The sequence below is a fragment of the Apiospora marii genome (assembly GCF_038362585.1).
Source record: "Apiospora marii strain CBS 49790 chromosome Unknown utg000011l_segment0_segment0, whole genome shotgun sequence".
Taxonomy (NCBI): Eukaryota; Fungi; Ascomycota; class Sordariomycetes; order Amphisphaeriales; family Apiosporaceae; genus Apiospora; species Apiospora marii.
Window position 1 is genome coordinate 3,327,286 of NW_027117382.1, and position 21,084 is coordinate 3,348,369.

At 54.5% G+C, this 21,084-nt stretch overlaps 6 protein-coding genes across 6 annotated transcripts; 5 read left to right on the forward strand and 1 right to left on the reverse strand.

Moving 5' to 3' along the window:
• Positions 1 to 40: 40 nt before the first annotated feature.
• On the forward strand, positions 41 to 5,597 carry PG985_014163 (Magnesium transport protein CorA- transmembrane region; the record flags this gene model as incomplete). The annotated part of the gene is made up of 11 exons (XM_066833929.1): positions 41 to 131; positions 574 to 1,508; positions 1,574 to 1,582; positions 1,638 to 1,833; positions 1,882 to 1,928; positions 1,982 to 2,611; positions 2,696 to 3,208; positions 3,274 to 3,744; positions 3,811 to 4,039; positions 4,116 to 4,624; positions 5,304 to 5,597. 11 exons carry the CDS (start codon positions 41 to 43, stop codon positions 5,595 to 5,597), a joined length of 3,924 nt encoding a protein of 1,307 aa, XP_066678669.1.
• A 323-nt stretch (positions 5,598 to 5,920) lies between these two features.
• On the forward strand, positions 5,921 to 10,492 carry PG985_014164 (uncharacterized protein; the record flags this gene model as incomplete). Its single annotated transcript, XM_066833930.1, has 1 exon — positions 5,921 to 10,492. The coding sequence occupies one exon, from the start codon at positions 5,921 to 5,923 to the stop codon at positions 10,490 to 10,492; it is 4,572 nt and encodes a 1,523-aa protein (XP_066678670.1).
• Positions 10,493 to 11,211: 719 nt separating this feature from the next.
• PG985_014165 (uncharacterized protein) lies at positions 11,212 to 13,257 on the reverse strand (the record flags this gene model as incomplete). The annotated part of the gene is made up of 1 exon (XM_066833931.1): positions 11,212 to 13,257. One exon carries the CDS (start codon positions 13,255 to 13,257, stop codon positions 11,212 to 11,214), a length of 2,046 nt encoding a protein of 681 aa, XP_066678671.1.
• Positions 13,258 to 14,052: 795 nt separating this feature from the next.
• Positions 14,053 to 14,630, forward strand: PG985_014166 (ubiquitin-conjugating enzyme/RWD-like protein; the record flags this gene model as incomplete). Its single annotated transcript, XM_066833932.1, has 2 exons — positions 14,053 to 14,296; positions 14,377 to 14,630. The coding sequence occupies 2 exons, from the start codon at positions 14,053 to 14,055 to the stop codon at positions 14,628 to 14,630; spliced, it is 498 nt and encodes a 165-aa protein (XP_066678672.1).
• A 1,505-nt stretch (positions 14,631 to 16,135) lies between these two features.
• On the forward strand, positions 16,136 to 18,369 carry PG985_014167 (catalase A; the record flags this gene model as incomplete). Its single annotated transcript, XM_066833933.1, has 2 exons — positions 16,136 to 16,315; positions 16,375 to 18,369. The coding sequence occupies 2 exons, from the start codon at positions 16,136 to 16,138 to the stop codon at positions 18,367 to 18,369; spliced, it is 2,175 nt and encodes a 724-aa protein (XP_066678673.1).
• An 863-nt stretch (positions 18,370 to 19,232) lies between these two features.
• PG985_014168 (uncharacterized protein) lies at positions 19,233 to 20,906 on the forward strand (the record flags this gene model as incomplete). Its single annotated transcript, XM_066833934.1, has 1 exon — positions 19,233 to 20,906. One exon carries the CDS (start codon positions 19,233 to 19,235, stop codon positions 20,904 to 20,906), a length of 1,674 nt encoding a protein of 557 aa, XP_066678674.1.
• Between the last annotated feature and the right edge of the window lie 178 nt (positions 20,907 to 21,084).

The window sequence follows — 21,084 nt, forward strand, 5'->3', positions numbered from 1 at the left end:
AAATCAAGTATCTCGCACTGGACCAATGGTACAGGGAGCGATGTTCGATTACCCGGCTGGCGATCGCCCACCACAGTTCATGGCAAAGTCAAACGAGGCTCTTGGCCCCCAACCGGATTGGAAATTACCATGTAAGACAATGGCACCCCCATCAATTGATGCGGCTGAGAAAAGCAATGGTTCACTGTAATACCACTGTTCTAATAGGCCAGATTGCCATGGTGTGTATTTCTCCTACCACACCTTGCAAGGGCTGAAGTAAGCCATTTCTCACCTTCTCCGATGCAGCTGGGATTGCGGACATGAAGGCGGGATATCGTCTGATTTGTCATCCCCCGAAAAGTTCCAAATGGACGGGTACTGCATTGTAACGTCGTACCTGGGGTTGGCTCAGCATGTGGCATGCGGCTGATAATCCGATGGCGCTTGAGCGTCCATACTACCGTCAGATGGATCTGCTGGGCAAATAATTATAAATGGATGATCAGGAGGGCTCTTGACATTTTCTCCTTACAGCCTCGACCCCTAACTTTATATGAGAGTATGTAACTTCGATTGCAAGCGTTGCAACAGTAAACACCAACTTCATCCTCCTCATGGCTACTCTCGGAGACTTGAATGCGACACAGGTGGAAGACGAGTTGGCTCACTTCCTTGGAGCCACCGAATTCAATGATAGAAGCTCATACTTCGAGGAATCTAACCCACGCTGGAGTACCCCCAAGCAACATGCTCAACAGACCACTGCGGATGACCGGCTTCGAGTCCTCAACAAGATCATCAAAGAACTCGAGCGAGTCCAGCGAATTCGATCAGCGATTGCCAAAGAGCCCAGTGAGAGCCATCTGGTGAATCGTTTGAAGGAAAGTCGTCAAGCCTGGAAGGACTCCGCGGAGTACAACGAAGGGATCCGAGAAGGGTTGGTGAACAGATGGAGCGAGAGGGAGAAGCACGAGACAAACCCAGATCTTGCGGTCCTGAAGGAAGTACGTATCAGTCTTCAAAAGACCACCCAGAACGAGTCTACTTCTGAATTTGGTTTCACGCACGCCTCCCCGGAACGCTCCCTTGAGCTTCCTGGGCTATACCGCAGACGACCATCAGCGACCCGAGTTTCGCAGCAACAAAAGAGTCCAACCCGGTTACCCAAAACGAATGAGGCGAATAAGACAATAGACTCACCAGACCCAATTGAGATTGATTATGATGCCGACGAAGACTTTAATGCATATCTCATTCAATATGAGAAGCCGAGCGATACGTTCGTGTCATCGCAGGTGACCTCCCTGAAGCCCAATACCACGATCACTGGAAGCTTTCCCGATCAACGCATGCCCATTAGACATCTTCTGGGCGAGATCGATATTAAACAACCGGACGAGGATCACCATCGGGCCACTGTGAGCCGTCGTAACGACCAGACCTTGTCCGCTGGTAACCTCCTCAAAGATCCTGATCCGGCCGCGAACAAGATCAGGTACTTCCATTTCCCAGCAAACAACATGGTGGTGAGTGAATATAGTTCACTATTCAAGACTACATAAATGTCGTGCTAACTGATCGTCGCTTTTAGTGGGCCGAGGTAAGTTTCCTTCCACGTTGTGTTGCAGGGAGTTCATTGGCTGAACATAAGTCAGCGAGCTATTGCACTGTATTTCGAAGATGATGAAATCCCAACTTCTCCGGGGCAAAAGACGAACTTGAACGCCGCACGGCAATCCAAGATCCGAACTTTGCTACGACCAGAGTATTGGCGTGAGCAACAGCAAGGCGATAGAGGCGCCCCTGTACATGCGCGTCACATGCGGCCTTTGTGTGAGACCATATCATTGAGTACGTATGACACAGAAAATCATGTTAGCTTACTAATGTCGTTTCAAGCCACCGACGATGACACAGTGTTGCGCCCTAAAGACGTTGTCTTATTTGTAAGTATGAGCAACATAATTCATTTTTTTAGCCACTGATATCAATCTTTCAGATGCCGTTTCTACATTGGGAGACTGACAGAAAGCGACATACCTTCGCCAAGTTCATTGACACAGTGACAACAAATCACAAAGCTAAGATTGATGAGTTCAAGAGAAAGAGCAGAGCCAAAGCGATTAGCGATAGAGAAGGTCTGAAGAAGCCCGCCCGTTTCAGGGAAAAGGTGACGGACCAAATGGAATCTTCCCAGTCACCTTGGGAGGACATTCTAAGTTTACTGAAGATGAACTTGGGTCACGGACAAAAACTCGAGCTACCTGAGGGTGAGCAAGGAGAGGTCAAACCTCCAGTCACGAGTTTGAACTCTTTCGTTGATACGTTGAACCTCAGGGGGCACCGGTTGGAAATCGATGAGCACCGCCGAGTCAAAGCTCGAGTACCAGGGAACGAGGATTGCCAGAAGAAGAACCAGAATGGGTTCGGGCAGTCCCTGTGGAATGCGGCGCGATTCAAATACCGGAAAGCGGATGTTAAGAACGACCAGGAAAACAACCAGAACCGACTCGGACAGTATTTGATAGACGCGGCACGACTCTACGAAGGTATCGCCAATTATCGAGACAAGAAGCTTCTACACAAATACCTTCACGTCGACCCCCCTATCCATCCACGAAGAACACTAGTAAGTCAAATATATATCTTTACGTGCAAAATCTGTCACCTTTCCACTCCTGAGGTTCAGGCATTCTAATACGAGCGAATACAGGATCAAGCCTACTATTGGAGTCTCAATACAACTCAGAGCCGTGATCGTGATCAAGTCGTTTACCGCGGAACAAGAGCGGCTGTCGAGAATCTACACCAATTTGATATTGATAAACAGATCTGGCCAAGACACGAAGAGCAGAAAGCGTCGTGGATGTTCAGACACGATGACGATGGCCCTTGTCAGGAATGCCAAGCAAACATACGGAAGATTTCGAGGTTGATCATGGTCGATCAGCTCTGGCTGTGGGTTCTCGATGAGCATACCATATTGACATTCTTTCCTCGTCGATACGGCACAAACAAAAATGATGTCACAGGGGTACACAAGTCTATTCGCATGAGATTAGACAATGTTGCCAAAAGCCGACACCCGGAGCAGCAGATGGGATCCGTGTGGGATCTTGCTCTTATCATATTCGATGAGTGCACAAACACATTTTTCGACCGTACCAAAACGCCTGATCGTCAACCCCAGATAATCGACGACTTTTCGGAGGCCATTGGGAATGTGGTGAGTATGAACGAATCCAAGAGGGGGCTACCTTGTCAGCTGACGATCCGAAGACAAACAAGCAGACAATTGCTTTCGACAGACTCTGGGCTTGGACAGAGCAGTGGAAAGCAAACAGCTCGAGGAAGAGCAAGTCCCGGACGACCCAATTGCATGTATCCCTACTGGACATCAACCCCGAGGGAAAGCTGCAACGCGAGATCAAAGATATCATCGAGGAACTGGAGATCATGATTCATATCAACCGCACCCATAGGACAATCCTCAATGGCTTCATCCATCAGGTGATTCATATTATGGATCCAAACGGACGACTGAAACACCGGGTCTCCCTGCATAAGTTCGATAAGGATCACGCCGAAGCAACAGTGCCGAACCCCCAACCCAGCCAGGCAAGCCGTAAAGGCAGCGGGATAGTAAACGAAGCAGACTACGATCGGTTCGAAACTAAGGCAAATGAGCTCCTGAACAAGGTGACGTCGAGAATTGAAGAGTTGGAGGAGTTAAGGCGGAGTGCCCAATCCACCTCGGACAGTGTAAGATCACGTTCCTCCGGCCTCTGCTGACATACACGAATGTGCCAATATCTGACCATATAACAGATCAAAGATCTTCTTGCTCTCAAACAACAGCAGGCCAGCGTCGTTCAAGCCTGGCAAGCTGCCCAGCAAACTGAAGAGACAGTGGCCCAGGGGAGATCCATCATGATGTTCACGGTCGTGACTATTGTATTCGCGCCTCTGTCCTTCATGACTAGCGTTTTCGGCATGAACGCAATGGAGTTTAGCTCCGAGAACAGTTGGAGGATACTGGACGAGCTCAAGTACATATGTAAGACCTCCTTAAGCTACCCCCTTTTTGAGTATTACTATCACATGGCAAGTTGCTAATGGTTGACCTTGGACAGTACCGGTATCTGCTGCCACTATCCTTCTTGTGCTGTTCCTCGCCTTCAACCCGTATGTGCGAGCTCTCGTGAAAGCAGCGTACTACCGCGTCAGCGCCCAGCTTCTGACGAAGCAAGCATGGGGCCACTCCATGTACAAAGTCTGGTACTCGAACAACAGCTGGCGAGGCGAGGAGCAGATCGACAAAGCCCACACCTACGCGCACAAGAAGAAGAAGGCGGCCCGGGACGAAGTCTTGAAAGAACGCCGGGAGAAGAGCTCCCAGGCAAACGGTGGTGCGCAGAGCGACGAAGAACAGCGGCAGAACAGCAGTGGCGGGTCAGATGGCCAAGGTAGTGGTGGTAGTGCCGCGCCGATCCCTCCGGGCAACAACGGCCAGCAGCAACGCAACGTGAGTGGCTCGGCGACGAACAACGGGGGAGCAGTCTCCTCGACTGCTGCGGCAAACGAGACATACCACAACGAAGACGCTGGGAAAGAGACACAGGTCACGGAGAGTCACGAGAGCGTGCGACAGAGAACGGGTTGGCACTGGTTTAGGGGAACGAAAGAAGAAGAGTCACAGTCGTCAGTGTGAGAGTACAGCCCTAGCGCTGTAGAAGTCCATCTATAGGGAAGTATAGGAAAGCCAGTATAGACAGGGTTATGTGAGAAGGGGCCGGTATCAGCAATCAGGTAACACGGGCAAGAGATGCGGGCTTTGAGGGATGAATTATTTTCTGTTTTCCTCTCTGTTTTCCTCGGTAACCAATCGTTTAAACTAATCGCAAAAACCCCAATCGCCTTGATACATGCACAGTATACTTCTTGCGTAACTTTCAGAAACGATAGCGGTATCAATCCCTAGTGAGATCATAGCTCGACCATTGCCTCCAGCCCCTTTCGGGGTTGTTGGTTGCTGGCTCAGTCCGTGCACGGACCACACAAACCACTATGTACGGACCAAAACTCTCTTCACTCACCTCCTACCTGGCGTTAAACCATCGAACTTCTATGGTTCTCATTTGGCGATATCATTGAACGGAGCACGTTCAGCATTGTGGAACATGAATGCGCATTCATTCCGAACCGTCTGCCCCGGTCGCCCTGGCCAGATGCAGGATGCAGCTCTTCAAGATGGGGGGAAGATCTATTTGGACCCTAAAGTTCAGCTCCTGCAAGCCACCGGCAGCTGAACACATCCAAAGAGGCTTCGCGCAAATCGGGGGCTTGCCAGTCGCGACAGGCTAGCCCGAACGTTCCCGCCTGCTGCTCAATGGAAAGAAAAGGAAAACCAGGGTATTTTCTTGCCTGAGTGCCTTCCCATGGCTGGAGAGACATCAGCCGCAATTGGCGACTCGGTCAAGCGACTTGAAGTGCTACCAAGAAACCTTAGGCTTCAGGATTTCTCCTTTACCGTTATTTCTCGCCAACTGTCGGCTATGGTTGATCTCATGCGCTCAAGCTCCATGGTTCCCGACGGTATCTTGTGGCTTTCTTAGCGGCATCATTCCCTGCGCTTCTCATTTGCTGTTTGCTCGTGAAGGAGTACCCCCGAACCTACCTAGTTGATCTGGCTGCCACCTGGAGATTCTTCAGCGATTCCAAATACATCGTTCCCTCATTTATTTCCAAGTCTCAAGATACGGCGACAATACTGGTGCGATATCCATTCTCCGCGGCCGCTCTGCCGGGTCCTGAATAGCGCGGCGCTTGCTTCTCGTACCACAACGCTTGACCGAGGACCGTACCGTCGGCCCCCCGCAAATTGAAAGAGAAGGCCAGCCCCCTTGATTCACTCCTCTTTGATATCGGGATATACGTGATGTCGGCCCTTCCTGAAGGCTGGGAATGGGATTACGATGGCACACGATGGCTATACCGATACAAGCCTACGGGGCTCGTACAGTACCATTTTCCCAAGCCTGGTGACGAGTTTCCTGAGTATGTCGGCTTCGGAATTGGCTCTTTCGACCTGGAACCGGAGGAACGCCTGGCCAGCGACATGCAAATGAAGCGACGGGATACTCAGAGCGGAACCCAGGACGGCGCCGTGTCCAGCTCGAGCCAGCGTAAAAAGAAGCAAACGGCTGAGATCGACGAGATTGGCGCAACAGGCTACTTCGATCCAGAGGGGTTTATGTACTTGGGGCCAGGAGGCTATGGCGATACGAGTCACGAAGAAGAGGAACGAGATGGGCCGATGGAGATGGAGAATACATCAGTGGACAAGCAACGGCATTCGAATGCGACGCAAGCCAAAGGCCAAGAACCCCTTCCTTTAGTGTCCCAACCCTCGGGCGGACTCAGCGATGTCCCTACCCCAGGCTCTGCCGTCTCGACACATGTAGCGCCTAACCAGTTCTTCGCAGAGCTGGCGACTCACGATACCCAGAAGTGCGCTGATGAGTTAGCACCAATTGAGCTCGACGCAGCAGAGTCTTCTACCAGGACTATCTTGGCTGAGCTGTCTTCAGAAGGCCCAAGTGGTTCACACACAGAAAAAAGTTCAATACGCGCTAGCAATAACCATTCCTCGCCACCAGCTCCCGTGCAGCCGATAGATGCTCATCCGCAAATGTATGCCTCTTTCTCCTTTCGGCCATTGGATAAAGACCAGGCCTCGGACCAGTCGCCGAACGACTGGTCGGACACGAACGTAGGGAATACGCAGCACAGCTCCATTACACCATCTTCCCAAGAAAGCACACCGTTTCAAGCGTGGAGACCCGGGACTAAGCCCGACACAGGTGAAGCCTCGAAGCCCAAGCGGTCTTCACTGGCGCCTTCAGGAAGCTCCCTGATGGAGTTCCAGAATAGTGAACTCAGCCATCTTGACCAAAGGAGGTACTCCTTCCCAGCAAAAGTCCCGAATTCGGCGATCAACAGACACCCAACAATTTTGACACCATCGGCGGCTCCAAGGAGTTCTTCTCGTGACAGACCTTATTCCACCACTGAATTACCTCATTCCCCTATCCCAACGGTTCTTCGACCTGCGACTCGCTCTGAAAGTCCGTTGAGCCAGAGTCATCAGGAGAACACACCACCCAGTTCAAACCCAGACACGACTCCTTTAGGAGACACGGATCTCACTCACTGCCCTTCGGTACTCAAGCCCGCAAAGTCGCGCTACAGTCGTCCTCATGCGTCGACCATTTCAGGAAATATTACTACCGCACCTGGTCTTAAGCCAGCTGCGCAATCATCCCCGCTGGGGAAGTCTGGTGACTTGCATCATACGCCCACACAAGAGCATCATGATAAAGATGAACCACCCCTTCGGATGCCAGACTTTCCGGATTACGACGACCGCCCGCTGCCCCACCGTGTCAACACCATGCCAGACCAATTGCCATCTCAGTCCCAAGGCCCCTCGCCCAAGATAGCTGGACTCGGACCGGGCTTTTACGTCTTCCATGAGATCAAGCCGGGCAAAGATCCGCTAGAGTCAGATGCCACTCAGGTTACGGAGGCCCAAGAGCTATCGGCCACAGAGCGTCCAGTCGAGTTATCGTCGGATCCAGTGGTTTCGACCAACGGCAGCGTGGCGCAAAATGCCCCAGGACACGATCAGCAAGACCAAGTAACGTCTGAATATGGGAATTCGTTAGGGAATACGACGGCACATGATGTTCATGGTCAAACGAGCAGTAATGACGCCACATCAAATCAGCCCCAATCCTCTCCATTTTCCCATAACAATGAAACAGACCACTTCACCACCCAATCTGCCGCTTCGAACCCTCCCGAACCAGTTGCCGCCACTACGAGCCAAGAACAAACAACGGTTCCAGCGAACCAGGATTCGTACTCATCAGACTCAACCAGTGGGAGTGTCGTCAAGCCAAACCAATCGTCTCAGAGCAATCATATAGCCACGACTTGTCACGCAGACTCGGCCAGCAATGGGGCTCCATCAGGCTTTGCTGCAGCTGGTTTGATACCTGATTTCGCGACTCCACAGCAGAAGCCTGCAATGCCAAGTTCTCAACCATCTAATACTGCGAATCATCCTCTGTCTGCACCAGTAGATGGGCCTGGGTGTCAATTTGAAGTCCCTTTGCCGATCCTTTCGGCACCTCAGGATCATGGTACGATTCAGGGGCTACATAGTACTACGCCTCCACCCATCCCTCCCTTACCAGCCAAGCCGCAGCATGCACACGCGCAAGCATCATCAACAATGAACACGGAAAGGCCACCAACATTAAATCAGGGGAAGCCGCCCCAGTATTATTCGACGCAACAGGTACAGAGACCACCTCATAGTCCCCAGAAGCCAGATGTGGCGGGCAATCTCAACGGTCTGCCACATCAGGGACAACACCCATCTCCCGTACAGCAGCCAGCTGTTGGTATCCCAAACAACCTACCAATGCGACCCACTTCGGAATACTCGCAATACCCGTCGCCCATGACATCGCCGGCATCTCTGGCACACAGTCAGGTCTCATCCCCAGCAGCGTCAATCGCATCCCTCTCCCAACCGCCGCCATTGTCTTCTGCCCTAAATTACAGCTCCTTTCATTCGATATTTAGTCCAGGACATACGTCCCCGGGGACCCCTGCGCAGACGCCAATGCATTCCCAGCATACTAGTTCTCCGGCAAGGCCTCCAGTCACTCACGCCCAGATTGCCCCGCCGGCGCCCTTATTCTCGCCTCAACAACCAACGACCGCACATCGCCCTCCTGGCGGTCATCAGATGGGTGGTATACCGCATAATCAGAGTATTGGCGTTTCGACTGGACCCGGCGGAAATTCGAGTCTTCCTTCGCAAACACAGCAAATGATGCATAGACCCCCGCAGGCCATTCAAACACCTCCCGCGCTTATGCCTTCCGGTGGCTCATACCCGATGCCTACAAAGCCCCAACAGATTCCCGGTACTGGCGTTGCAGGACAGACAACCGCCCAAATGCCCACATCTCAACCTGTTCAGCAGCAGCAGCAGCAGCATCAACAATACCAACAGCCACCCCAACAGCAATCTGCTCAACCAATCGTCCAGCAGTTGGGTAACATCCAAGGCCAAGGTCATGCCCATACTCACACACCACAAGGGCAAGCAATGCCATCGCCGACCAGCACTCATCCATTGCGTCCCCAGCAGCTAGGCTACGGCCATCAGTCTCCAACGGCAGCACCTCAGAGTGCCAGCTCTCCCGTGAATGGTCTACCAAGTCAACAACCCCAGGTTCCATCCAACGGGAACCCTGCAGCATCTCTGAGCAACGTGGGACAAGATGTGAAGAAGTGGGCAAAGAAGATGTGGAAAAGCCCAGCGTTTCAGCAGACGACAACTGCTATTGGGGGCGCCCTGTTGGCGGAGTCGATGGGTGGTGACGGTGTCGCCGGTGCAATGGCGGCAAACCAGATTTACAATACCTCACAAACCCAGCAGCAGGTTCAACAGCAGGGTCAACCTCAGGGTCTGCAACAGGGTCAGCAGCCTCCGCGCCCACAGCGGCCGCCACATGTACATGCGCAAACAGCTCCCCCGCAGATCCAAAGACCACCCGGTCCCCATCCAAGCATACAGCAAGTCCATCAGCCCGTGTCGAATGTCCAGCCAGGAGGTATGCAGATGCCCGGTCGGCCATATGCGGTTCAGAATCCTACTATCCAAAGTGTGCCGATGCAGATGCAACAGCGCCCGCCAGGTCAAGCCCCCATGATGAACCCACCTGCTCAGGGGCAGCAAGGGCAGTATGCTGTCAGCCAGCCACCACCACAGACACAAGGACAGTACATTGCCAGCCAGCCGTCATTGTACTCTCCACCCCCAGAACAGACCATCATCAACCAGCAGCAGACCATCAACCAGACCTTTACAATGAATACGGAGAGCAACAATGTCAGCGCAGGCAATGGATCGGTGGCAGCGTATTCCCAACAGCCAGCAGTGGTACAGAATAACCAAGTCATCGTTGACAACTCGGCAGCATCTGGCACATACTTCGCACAACCGCCCGCGGCGACACCCCTGGCCAGCAACGACATCAACATCACCAACATAAACATCGAGGCCAATGCGAACAATACGCAATACACGTATCTTGACTCATCGGCCACCTACTATGACAATTCAACAGCGACAGCGACTACGACGGCGACGTCGGATGTGTTCGGTGTCATCAACAGCGCGGCAGTGACGGACTACAGCGCGACTGCAACAGCAGAGTACAGCGCGGCGGCGGCCGATTATAACAACGTGGCGGCTACGAACGTGGACTGCCAAATGGGAACTATGTACATGGCAACAGATGACGTCTCGACCATGTACATCGCCGAAAGTGTGGATGCGAGTGCAGCCGTGGCGACTGACGGGTGGGCTGCGGCAGCATCGGTCACCGTTGACTACTCGGGAGGGGATTGGGGTGATGATTGGTAGTCAAATGGAGTGACTGCTGCCATTTCGGTCTGTTGCCCGGCCTGCATTGCGGTCAACAATTTGGGTGAAGGGGAATTGCTGCCACCACCAGTACGGCTCCTGCCTACGCTGCAGCATCAGTCGCTTCTTGACGATCGCTTCCCTAGTTTACAACCCTGACCACTTTCAGAGCCAGGGAAGGGAGTGTCATGATAGAGCTTTCAGGTTGATTTCAGAGGGTGGGTTATAGTTCAGTCGGCTGGCAGCGGGCGCTTATCACGTTTGAGTTGATTCTCGTAGTTGAGTTTTGGAACTGCATATTTCCCTTTTTCAATTGGTGGGTAACCTTGATATTGACTGGAAATCCATAAAGATTCGAATTACCTTGTTGTGCATTAGAATGCTCGCTACGTAGCGTAAGATCTGTTTGTATTATATCGTCCGGCGGGCAGGCTTTGTATGACCTGATGGGGACGCAACTCTATGCCCGCATTAGCGGTCGACGTTGGCGATTTCAATAATGCGATTGATTTGAAGGTTAATGTAGAGATCATAACTATATATTGTACACGAGACTCGCCCCCGTTGACAGACTAACATGATATCGTACATTTGTAGTACAGGGGATGGTTACGGCCTCCGTATCTTCCCATAATGTAGCGCCGATTGCACCGCTTAATCAGTCATTACCTACTCTGGGGAAGTGTTTGGTTTCTTTCAGAAATCGTCCTATCTCCTGTTCACTTGAGCTTCTCCAGTGCCAACGTAGCCTTGTCAACCAACTCCCGCGCCCTACCCAGCTCCGCCTCGGCATCTCGTTCGGAACGGCTGATATCGTTTCCGCCGCGGGCCGCCGTGTCGTTATCCAGGACGTGGGCGACGGAAACCTCGACGCCGCGGACGGCCTTGCGGCCCTCCTCGCGCACCTCGCCTTCCCAGAAGTCGCGGGCCGCCTCCCACCGCTGCTGCATGCGGCGCATGCTCCAGACGATGCCCAAGGCCGCGACGGCACCCGCCTCGTAGAGACCCGTGGTCAGGGTGCCGAAGTAGGCAAGGGCGCCGATTGACGTGGTGAGGCCCGAGGTGCTCAGGGTTTGCAGGACCAGCTTCTGGGCTAGGGCCTGTAGGGCCGGGATGGTCTCGTTCTGGAGGTAGGACCGCGCGGTGGGGATGCTGGTCGGCCAGCGGGCGATATTGGGGCTTGTTGCCTTGGTGGTTTTGACCGGAGTAGCCGGTTTCAATGGTTGTACTTCAGGCGATGACGACAGGGAGGCAATAGGGCTGGTGTAAGTGACAGGGAAGTTGGTGGTTGGGACGCCGGCCTCTTCGATGCGGCCGGCGAGGAAGATGGCGTTTCGCTCGGCGCCGGGGAGGAACCGTTGGCTGAGGATGTCGGTAGTGAGCATGCCCACATCGTCGACCCGCCAAAACAGCTTCCACCAGCCCAGTTTCCGCCAGCGCTGGCTGGAGAAAGCGAGGTCTAGCTGTTCTTGCAGCTCGGTGTGCGCCGTCTCGGCCCAGTCCGAAAGACCTCGCTGGAGGTGGGCGGTGCTGGAAGGAGAGACGGTAGATTTTGATGTCGACGACAGCCTAGAGGAGAGTTGCTTCGCCTCTTCGCGCTGTATGGAAGCCGATGCATTTTGCAGCAGGGAAGCGATGAGCCGGCGCACCGGCTGCTTGGTGGCGGCATTGCCGTCCGAGGTCGAGATCACGTCCTGTTTGAGCCACTCCACGAGCTTCGGCACGTTGCTCTCGTACCACTTATGCTCGTACTGCATGGCGTTGCCTATATCGTTGCGAATCAGACGGAGGCCAGCTCCCGCGGTCCCCACATCCACCACCGTGAAGGGGAGCTCCGCAGCATCCGCCGGCTTGTAGTTTGGCAGGTTGACGGCGGCCGCGATGATGCTCTCGCTTTCTAGAAGTGGGAGCGTCGTGACGGATCCCGCGCCCATGATGCCGTCGGCGACCATGAGCGCTTTGTGCACGGGCGTGGTGATGGGGGTATACCGGCCCGTGTTGGACGTGGGAATGTCCACGGTGGGTACCAGAACGGCGTCCTCGAAGGCGCCCAGGCCCTCGTCCTGCGCCGCGGCGTACGGGTTCGTCTCCATGAGAAGCAGCTCCAGCTTGTGGCCGTTCAGCGCTATCGAGGAGACATTGACCTCGTGGAGCAGACTTCCCCTGGTCAGGGACATGGTGCCGAGCTCCTGGTGTTCTTCGGCTCCCACCCGAATGATCATCGGCTGGGCCAGGTTATGCCGGTCAATCTCTTGTTCCCATTCTTCCTCTGTCTTCAGCGGATCCGCGAGAAGAAGCTTCAGGAGCTCCTTTGCCGTCTTGCTGGCGTCCGAGCCGTTCGTCAGGCCCAGTATAGCTACTCGTATTGACTCGTGGCCGGGCTGCTGGCGCAAGCCGGAGATGGCCAGCTGCAGCCGCGAGAGGTTGACGTAGTTGGCCGCATGCTTCTGTAGATCAAGCAGGACCTGCTCCAGCTCCTGCCGAGGGTCTAGTTCTGGAGCGGAACTCGTGGCAGAGGCGAACTGGGTCGGAGGTGCGGCGGTAGTAGCTGTGGCCGTGGACTGGAACCGGCGCGCAGTGGTGCTGCTGAGAGGTTTCCGCCTCGGTTGTCGCGCGGGGGATGGTCCTGTTGCCGGTCGGGCGGCACGACGGGACAGGGAACAAAAGAAACAGACAGCCTGGCTTTCGGAGCCTGCGGATCGGCTAAGCAGGCTCGCGCCGTCTTTTGCGGCCTTTGCGGGCTGCAATGGCAGACGTGGTGGCATGGCTTTTTGTTTGGCGATTGACGAGGGATTGTGTGGGCGGGCGGGTTGGAGCTTTTTGGGAGCTCTGTCGCCAGTTCGAGCTCAGCGCTCAGCTCTGTCCCAATCCGAGTCAAAGCTTGACGGGATGCCAAGACCGGGGCAAAGCTAGGATTACCACTTCTGGACAAGCGGGTTGGGCCAGAGTTAGGCGGGCTGGGAAGATGGCAGCAAGCCTTGAAGAGTCATGAGCGCAGTAAAACACTTGTGCCTACTTTCTGGTTTCACATCATGCGAAATATGTTTTTCCATCCAATCTTACTTCAAGTTATTCTTTTTTTCTTTATTTGACACAGCGACGTATTTGCTACGGGGAAGAGAGCGCGCGCAAACAACAGAACAATTGCTGTAGGTCTTTGAACCGAGACGCGCTAGATCATGTAAGTGATCGGCCAGCAGTGACGTGACCTTGAAGTTGCCCAAATCTTCCAACTTTGGCAGGATCTTCAGAACATCTGAAACAAAATGCTGCGCAATTAATTCAGTAAAAACTCACAATGCGACCTATAGTAAACAATTTCAACAATTTGAGAGAGTAAATGGATTGCTTCATGGAGCAATTGATTGTGACAAGAGCAAACTATTATATTTCGTTATCTGATCCCGCTATCTAATCGATAAGCATCGCATCGGCCGTATGATGTAGGGCGTACAGTAGAGGCCAGCGGGGTCGGCGGTCGGCCATAATCGCGTCGCAACTGAACTCCTGAGCTGCCCAGCCGACCTAGATTCCGACCATCTGCAACGCACGCCAGCAACATGGCATCTACAGCACATCGCCGACTCCTCCAGGAGTACCGTGCCCTGACGAATAACCCACCGGATGGCATCACCGCCGGCCCCGTGAGCGAAGATGACCTCCTGCAGTGGGAGGCGCTGATTCAAGGGCCCGAGGGCACCCCCTTCGAAGGCGGCATCTTCCCTGCCGAGCTCAAGTTCCCCAAGGACTACCCGCTGGCACCCCCGACGATGAAGTTTCTGGGCGAGATATTCCACCCCAATGGTACGTGGCGTGATGATGCGCATCCCTCTTCGATGCCTCACTTTATACCTCCTCGGTTAACTAATCTCGGCCGCTTGCAGTATACCCCAGTGGTCTCGTCTGCATCTCCATCCTGCACCCCCCGGGTGACGACCCGAACCACTACGAGCATGCGTCGGAGCGCTGGAGTCCCATCCAGTCCGTCGAGAAGATCTTGATCAGCGTTATGAGCATGCTGGCCGAGCCCAACGACGAGAGCCCCGCCAACGTGGAAGCTGCCAAGATGTGGCGCGATCGCCGGGCCGAGTACGAACAGAAGGTCAGGGACGGCGTCCGGCGGATGCTCGGCCTCTGAGTCTTGCAAAAGGCGGAAGGAGAAGGGGTGGCGTCTTTCGTCTACGAGAATAGTTGACTACGGGACGGAGTGGTGCTTGTGGCCGGGCTTCTCTTCTCGGCAGTATTGATGATACAAAGCATGCATAGCACGGTGTTTATGGTTTTTACGACACAATAATGATTACACAACTCTACATGCTGTCCGCGTCGCCTGCCTCTCCTACGTATTTGACTTTTTGGTACTTGCCTAGGATTTCCGTGATGTTGAGCTATGTATCCTATGCCGCCGGGGATTTGTCTCCAGGCGACATGAACACTGATTGGCGCGCGCCGAGTCGGGATGTTTCGCAAAGAACAGGTCCGTGGCCATCGGGTGCGGCCTACCTGCGGAGTGGGCTGCCCGCTCGGAGAAGGAATCATCGATTTCTAATAAACTTGGCAATGAGCGGTACGGGGTTGGAACATGTACTACTTATTTCCAGTGTTGACTTTTCCGGGCCCAAGTCTGCCCTGTTGTATGGAGTGAGGGACTTGGTGCTTGGTATTATGCAGATAACCCCTGCCAGGTAATTCGATTACAGTATATTACACTACCAGTACTTAGATTTGCAGTAACACGTTTCTGAGACTCGAACGAGCAAAGCGGTGTATTTTCGTGTCGCAATACTCTCGGGATCTTTCAGGCGTAGGTCGGATGACCCCGCCAGATCCCAGCGATGGTAAACTACAACTGGTTTTGGAACAGGGATGTTTCACCCCTCGAATACCGAATTCCCATCTCAAGATTTGTCGGCAATCGAATCTTGTAGGTACTTAGTCCTCCACGGCAATACATACAGTACCTCCAGTATCGGTCAGCCAGCTTCCAATCAATCATTCACCATTGGCAGCGATGGGCAACAATCCACCTTGTGGGGTAACTCATGCTGCTTGTGCCTGCCTGGCTTGCTGCAAGCACCTGGCAGACTGGGGCGATAGATGGGCGATGGAACTTTTGCTCCGCAGTGGCCAATCACAACCCGGCGAGATCTAATCAAGACATTCAATCTCAAGATGTCCGCATCATCGCTCAACAAAAGATTTGCCTATCAGAGTCGTTTCCTCCCGGCACGGAAGGTGCATACCACTTACCATTCATGATGTTCCCAATTGCCCCCAGTAAATGCCAGGCTGGCTGCTCCAGCACCTTGCCCATAGCTCCGTCGACCCTCATGCAAATGCCGGCCATAACGTCCATGCCGTTTCCCTGACATCATCGATGCGTTACAATGGAGTCAACTCCCTCAAAGCCAAAGGCGATCGTGATGGAAAACAGCCGCGGCGAGTGCATACAAAAGCCGACCGCCTCGTGATTTCGCGTCCCAGACTTGTGCCTGATCTTATGTTGTTATTCTAAAGTGGTATTCTAATCATTTGATCTCAACACCTACTTTCGTGCAGAAACCGAGTCAACTAGATTTGTGTCATCACGTTCATATGGCGTCCAGTCTCGTATCAGACACTTACAACAAGGCAAAGACCGCCATGGGTGTACAAGACGCCAAGGCTGCCCAGTTGCAGCCCGATATCCAAGAGCCTACCAAGAACTCGCGCATCACAACCGACTTCGGTGTCAAGCAGGAGAACACAGATGAATGGCTGAAGGTTGTGAGCAACGACCACACCGGCCCCCATTTGCTTGAGGACTCAGCTGGCCGCGAAAAGGTGAGTACCCACCCCCGGATGATTTTCATATCAACCTCGTTTCTGACCACCATCACCAGATCCACCGCTTCGACCATGAGCGTATTCCCGAGCGTGTAGTCCACGCTCGTGGTGCCGGTGCGTTCGGTACTTTCCGCCTCAAGGAGAGCGCTGAGGATGTCTCCTTCGCCAACATTCTGACCGACACGTCGCGTGAGACTCCCGTCTTCCTGCGATTCTCTACTGTTGCCGGCAGCAGTGGTTCCGCAGATACCGTTCGTGATGTCCGCGGTTTCGCCGTCAAGTTCTACACTGAGGAGGGCAACTGGGACATCGTCGGAAACAACATCCCCGTCTTCTTCATCCAGGAGGCCATGAAGTTCCCCGACTTCGTCCACTCCGTCAAGCCGGAGCCTCACAACGGAGTCCCCCAAGCTCAAAGCGCCCACAACAACTTCTGGGACTTTGCCAACCTGCACACCGAGTCCACACATATGCAAATGTGGCAAATGTCGGACCGAACCATTCCTCGGTCGTACCGCATGATGCAAGGATTTGGTGTCAACACCTTCACCCTGATCAACAAGGCTGGCGAGCGCCACTTCGTCAAGTTCCACTTCACTCCTCATCTTGGTGTTCACTCCCTCGTCTGGGACGAAGCGCTCAAGATTGCCGGCCAAGACCCCGATTTCCATCGCAAGGACCTGGCGGAGGCGATTGACAACAAGGCGTTCCCCAAGTGGGACTTCGGCATCCAGGTCATTCCCGAGGCCGATGAGCACAAGTTCGAGTTCGATATTCTCGATGCCACAAAGGTCTGGCCGGAGGAGCTCGTGCCCGTCCGAAACATCGGCGAGTTGGAGCTTAACCGCAACATTGACGAGTACTTCACACAGACCGAGCAGGTCGCTTTCTGCACTTCACACATGGTGCCGGGTATCGGACACTCGGATGACCCTCTTCTCCAAGGTCGCAGTTTCTCTTACCAGGATACCCAACTTTCTCGTCTCGGCATCAACTGGGAGGAGCTTCCCATCAACAAGCCTGTGTGTCCCGTTATGAACTTCAACCGGGATGGCCAGGGTCGGCACAAGATTACCAAAGGTACCGTAAACTACTGGCCCAACCGTTTCGGCGTCCAACCTCCTGCTTCTCACTCCGAGGGTGGGTACGTCGAATATCCTCAAAAGGTCGAGGGCGTCAAGCAGCGCGCACGCAGCCCCAAGTTCAAGGAGCACTTCAACCAAGCCCAGCTTTTCCTCAACAGTCTGACCCCTCCTGAGCGAAATCATTTGATCGCCGCCTTCTCGTTCGAGCTTGACCATTGCGATGACCCTGTCGTGTACGAGCGCATGTCCCTCCGTCTGGCCGATATCGACCTCGATCTCGCACAGCAGGTTGCCACCATGGTCGGAGGTCCCGTTCCGCAGAAGGAGTCGAGACCCAACCATGGCAAGCAGGCCAAGGGCCTCAGCCAGACCGAGTTCACGCCCAAGAAGCCTACCATCGAAAGCCGACGTATCGCCATCATCATTGCCGATGGCTATGACGCCACTGCCTACAATAGTGTCAAGGCCGCCATTAACGCCGCTAGCGCTCTGGCTTTCACCATCGCTCCCCGCCGCAGCGAGATCTACCCCGCTGGCTCCGACAAGAAGCCTGGTAGCGGCGTCGTGCCTGACCACCATCTCGAGGGCATGCGCTCAACCATGTTCGACGCCGTCTTCGTTCCCGGTGGCGCCGAGGCCATCAACACTTTGTCCAAGAGTGGCCGTGCCATCCACTGGGTTCGTGAGGCTTTCGGCCATCTCAAGGCGATTGGTGGTACCGGCGAGGCGACCGCACTGCTCAAGCTCGCCTTCGCACTCCCTGCCCTCACTCTGTCGGAGGATAGCACAACTCAGTCGTCGTATGGTGTCGTCACCATGGCCAAGGTTAGCCCCGAGGGTCTTGGCGAGGCCGCCACCATCGCCAAGGAGGGTGCCAGCTTCGTGCAGAAGTTCTTCTACGAGATCTCGCTGCACCGCAACTTCGACCGCGAGACTGAGGGTCTGAATGCCCAAGTCGCTTACTAGACTGCATTGCATGTCTTCAGGTCATTGCATACTTGATTGTTCAATTTGCATCGGTGTTTTCGGGTTGGGAATGTCACATCTTAGGTAGCTAGCTTCTGTTATTCATGATATCAAATCAAAGTTCTTTTTCGATCAGCTCCATGTCCTCTTACTGCGATGCATCCTTGTGCCAGCTCTTGGATAAGATTGACGTGCTACTGCAACCACTATAGTTAGATGTCTTGTCGTCTGCAATTGAGTTTAGTGAGGCGTCCGTCCTAGCTGCTCTGGATGCTGACGTGGGAACTCAATGGGGTTCTAATGATGCCGCCGCTGTTAACTTGCCGGGCCGACTGACTTGAACCGGCCACGAGCCAAGTTTGACCGGGGGAAAGGCCTTTGACTTAGGGAGCCAGAAGCGCGGGGTTTTCCATTTGATTTTAGCTCAGGAATCTAATGCGGGAAACTTCGTGAACCTTTCGGGCCATGGCCATCCTTCGAATGAAGGGAGGCTGGTAGGAAGTTTGGGGGAACGGCTGGGGAGCTGCGAACCGGGCCCGATCTGTGACTACGATCCAGATGGGGTCTATAGCTCTTTGGGGCATCGAAAGTGTACGTGGTGTGATTTATGCTAATTTTGCCAAAGTCGCCGAGGGGGAGGCTGCTGAGTGGCTTCCCCAAGCCAAAAATATAGGACAGACAGGTGCCGCGGTGGCGGACCGAAGGCATCGAGCAATGCATGCAGACAGATATAGGTATAGATATAGATAGGAACAGGTAGCCCGCCGGGCGCCTCGTAGAGGAAGAACCTCGATGGACTCATTTGGTCGTCATCTTCCTGTCTGTGGTTTGTGGGTTCAGGATGCCTCTGGCGGCTGCCCACTATGCGAGTTACGAGATTTACAAGCTTCGCGGCTTCGGCCAGTATCTTTATGACCCGTGTCGTCATCGGGACTGACATCGCCGTTTCTTCTTCGGGGACGGGTGATGGCGGGGATGGCGATGGCTCCGTCCGTCATGACGAGCCACCATTCCGTGGGGCCGTCGACGAGGTAGTGGTGATGCGCCTCGTGGAGCACGACGAGAAATATGTTACGACTGGTGCCCTCAAACATGCCACTTCTGCCTTAGACGAAGTGAAGAAAGCGGGATTCCATGATGCTTCAGTGCATGCCAAAAGCATTGGGACGGCTGCTGCTGCTGCTGTTGCTGTCACCCATCTCATACACCCTCGGGATTCTGTTCCTGTTACTACCATCACGCAGCCTTGCAGCAGCAACAATACCACCCCCTTAGCAACGCAACAGATGCTCCGGTTATCTCCTTCACTGTCTCCGGCGTCGACTTCCAAGGTAATCATGATGGCGACCCCCGCGACCGTTAATGCCACCAATATCACTTTGTTTGCTGCTGAAGCGGCTACCACGATCTGTACGCCCATTAGCTGGACGAACACCAACGCCTTCACGACCGATGCTGCCTGTCCTGCCCCCTACGAAAACGGCACGTATTGCGGGTTCGTCAACCCGGAGGATCCTTGTGCAAAGCAGCCAGGAGGTACGTTCCATTCCGAACTCATCCAGACGATGAAGATGCTTGGCTTAGACATATCCTATCATCCTCGGAGCAGACTAACTCACCCCTGTTCTTCTTTGGGAAATCCAGGCGACGGTCCCCGAGTGGACCCCGACACCCCCGAAGCCTTCCTCGCCCACGCCCCCTTCCACGACGCCGCCCTGCGAACCGCGACCCCACCGGGGTATCGCCTAACCTTCGTCGACCTCTACGCCGCCGCCAACGCCCCACCCGCGTACGACGCCAAGTACCGAAACCTCTCGGCCTCGGCAGAACCGCCGCCTTGCTACATGGGCTACCACCTCCTCCCCGCCTACGACCCCGCCGCCTGCGCCGCCCTCTGCGAAAGCGACCCCTCGGGCGCCTGCGCTGCCTTCAACCTGTACGTCGAGCGCGACCCCGCCTGGAACCCGTGGCGCTGCTCGTGCGACCGGCCGCGCGGCGTGACCAACTACAAGTGCGCGCTCTTCTCGGGCACCGAGGCGGTCGAGGACGCGGGGCGCGCGACCAACTACGGGCAGTACGTCGAGGGCGGGCGCGGGTTCGTGCGCAAGATTGCGGGGAGTAATGGGTATGTACGGATAGGGGCGGCGGGGAGGAAAGGGGGAGCTTGTTGGGCCAGGACGACGATGACGCCGGTGGCGACTGCTGTTGCGATGCCTGGGAGTGGGAGCAGCGCCCAGCCCTCTTCTGCTGGGGAGTTGGAGGCGACCCCGCCTTCCACAGTGGGTGGTGGCACGGAATCGCTGCCGTTCACGCCTGTCGGGGATGGGCCGTTTTCATCGACTCCACCCGGACCGACATCAACGCGGGGTGGTGGTGGAGGGGGAGGATCCAGCGCCTCGGCATCTTCTGCAATCCCTTCAGCAACTCCGCCGGCTTCTTCGACTCCTGTTCCCGCGACCGGACCACCCCAACTCCTTGAGACATCATGCAGCGTCTGCTCCTCGCTCGGCGTCTTCCTGATACTCTGGCTGCTGTGAAACACCGAGGAGATGGCATTTGTTAACGGACCTCTGCCATTATATAAGGCTGGTGCGTGGCCGGTGTTTCTATTGGGTGAAACTTGCTTTTGTGTGACAGATTTCGGCCCCTCGTTCCTTTTAGGAGGGGGTTAGCTACTTACATACCTACTTAGTTGGGGTTGTGATTGTTTGCTTC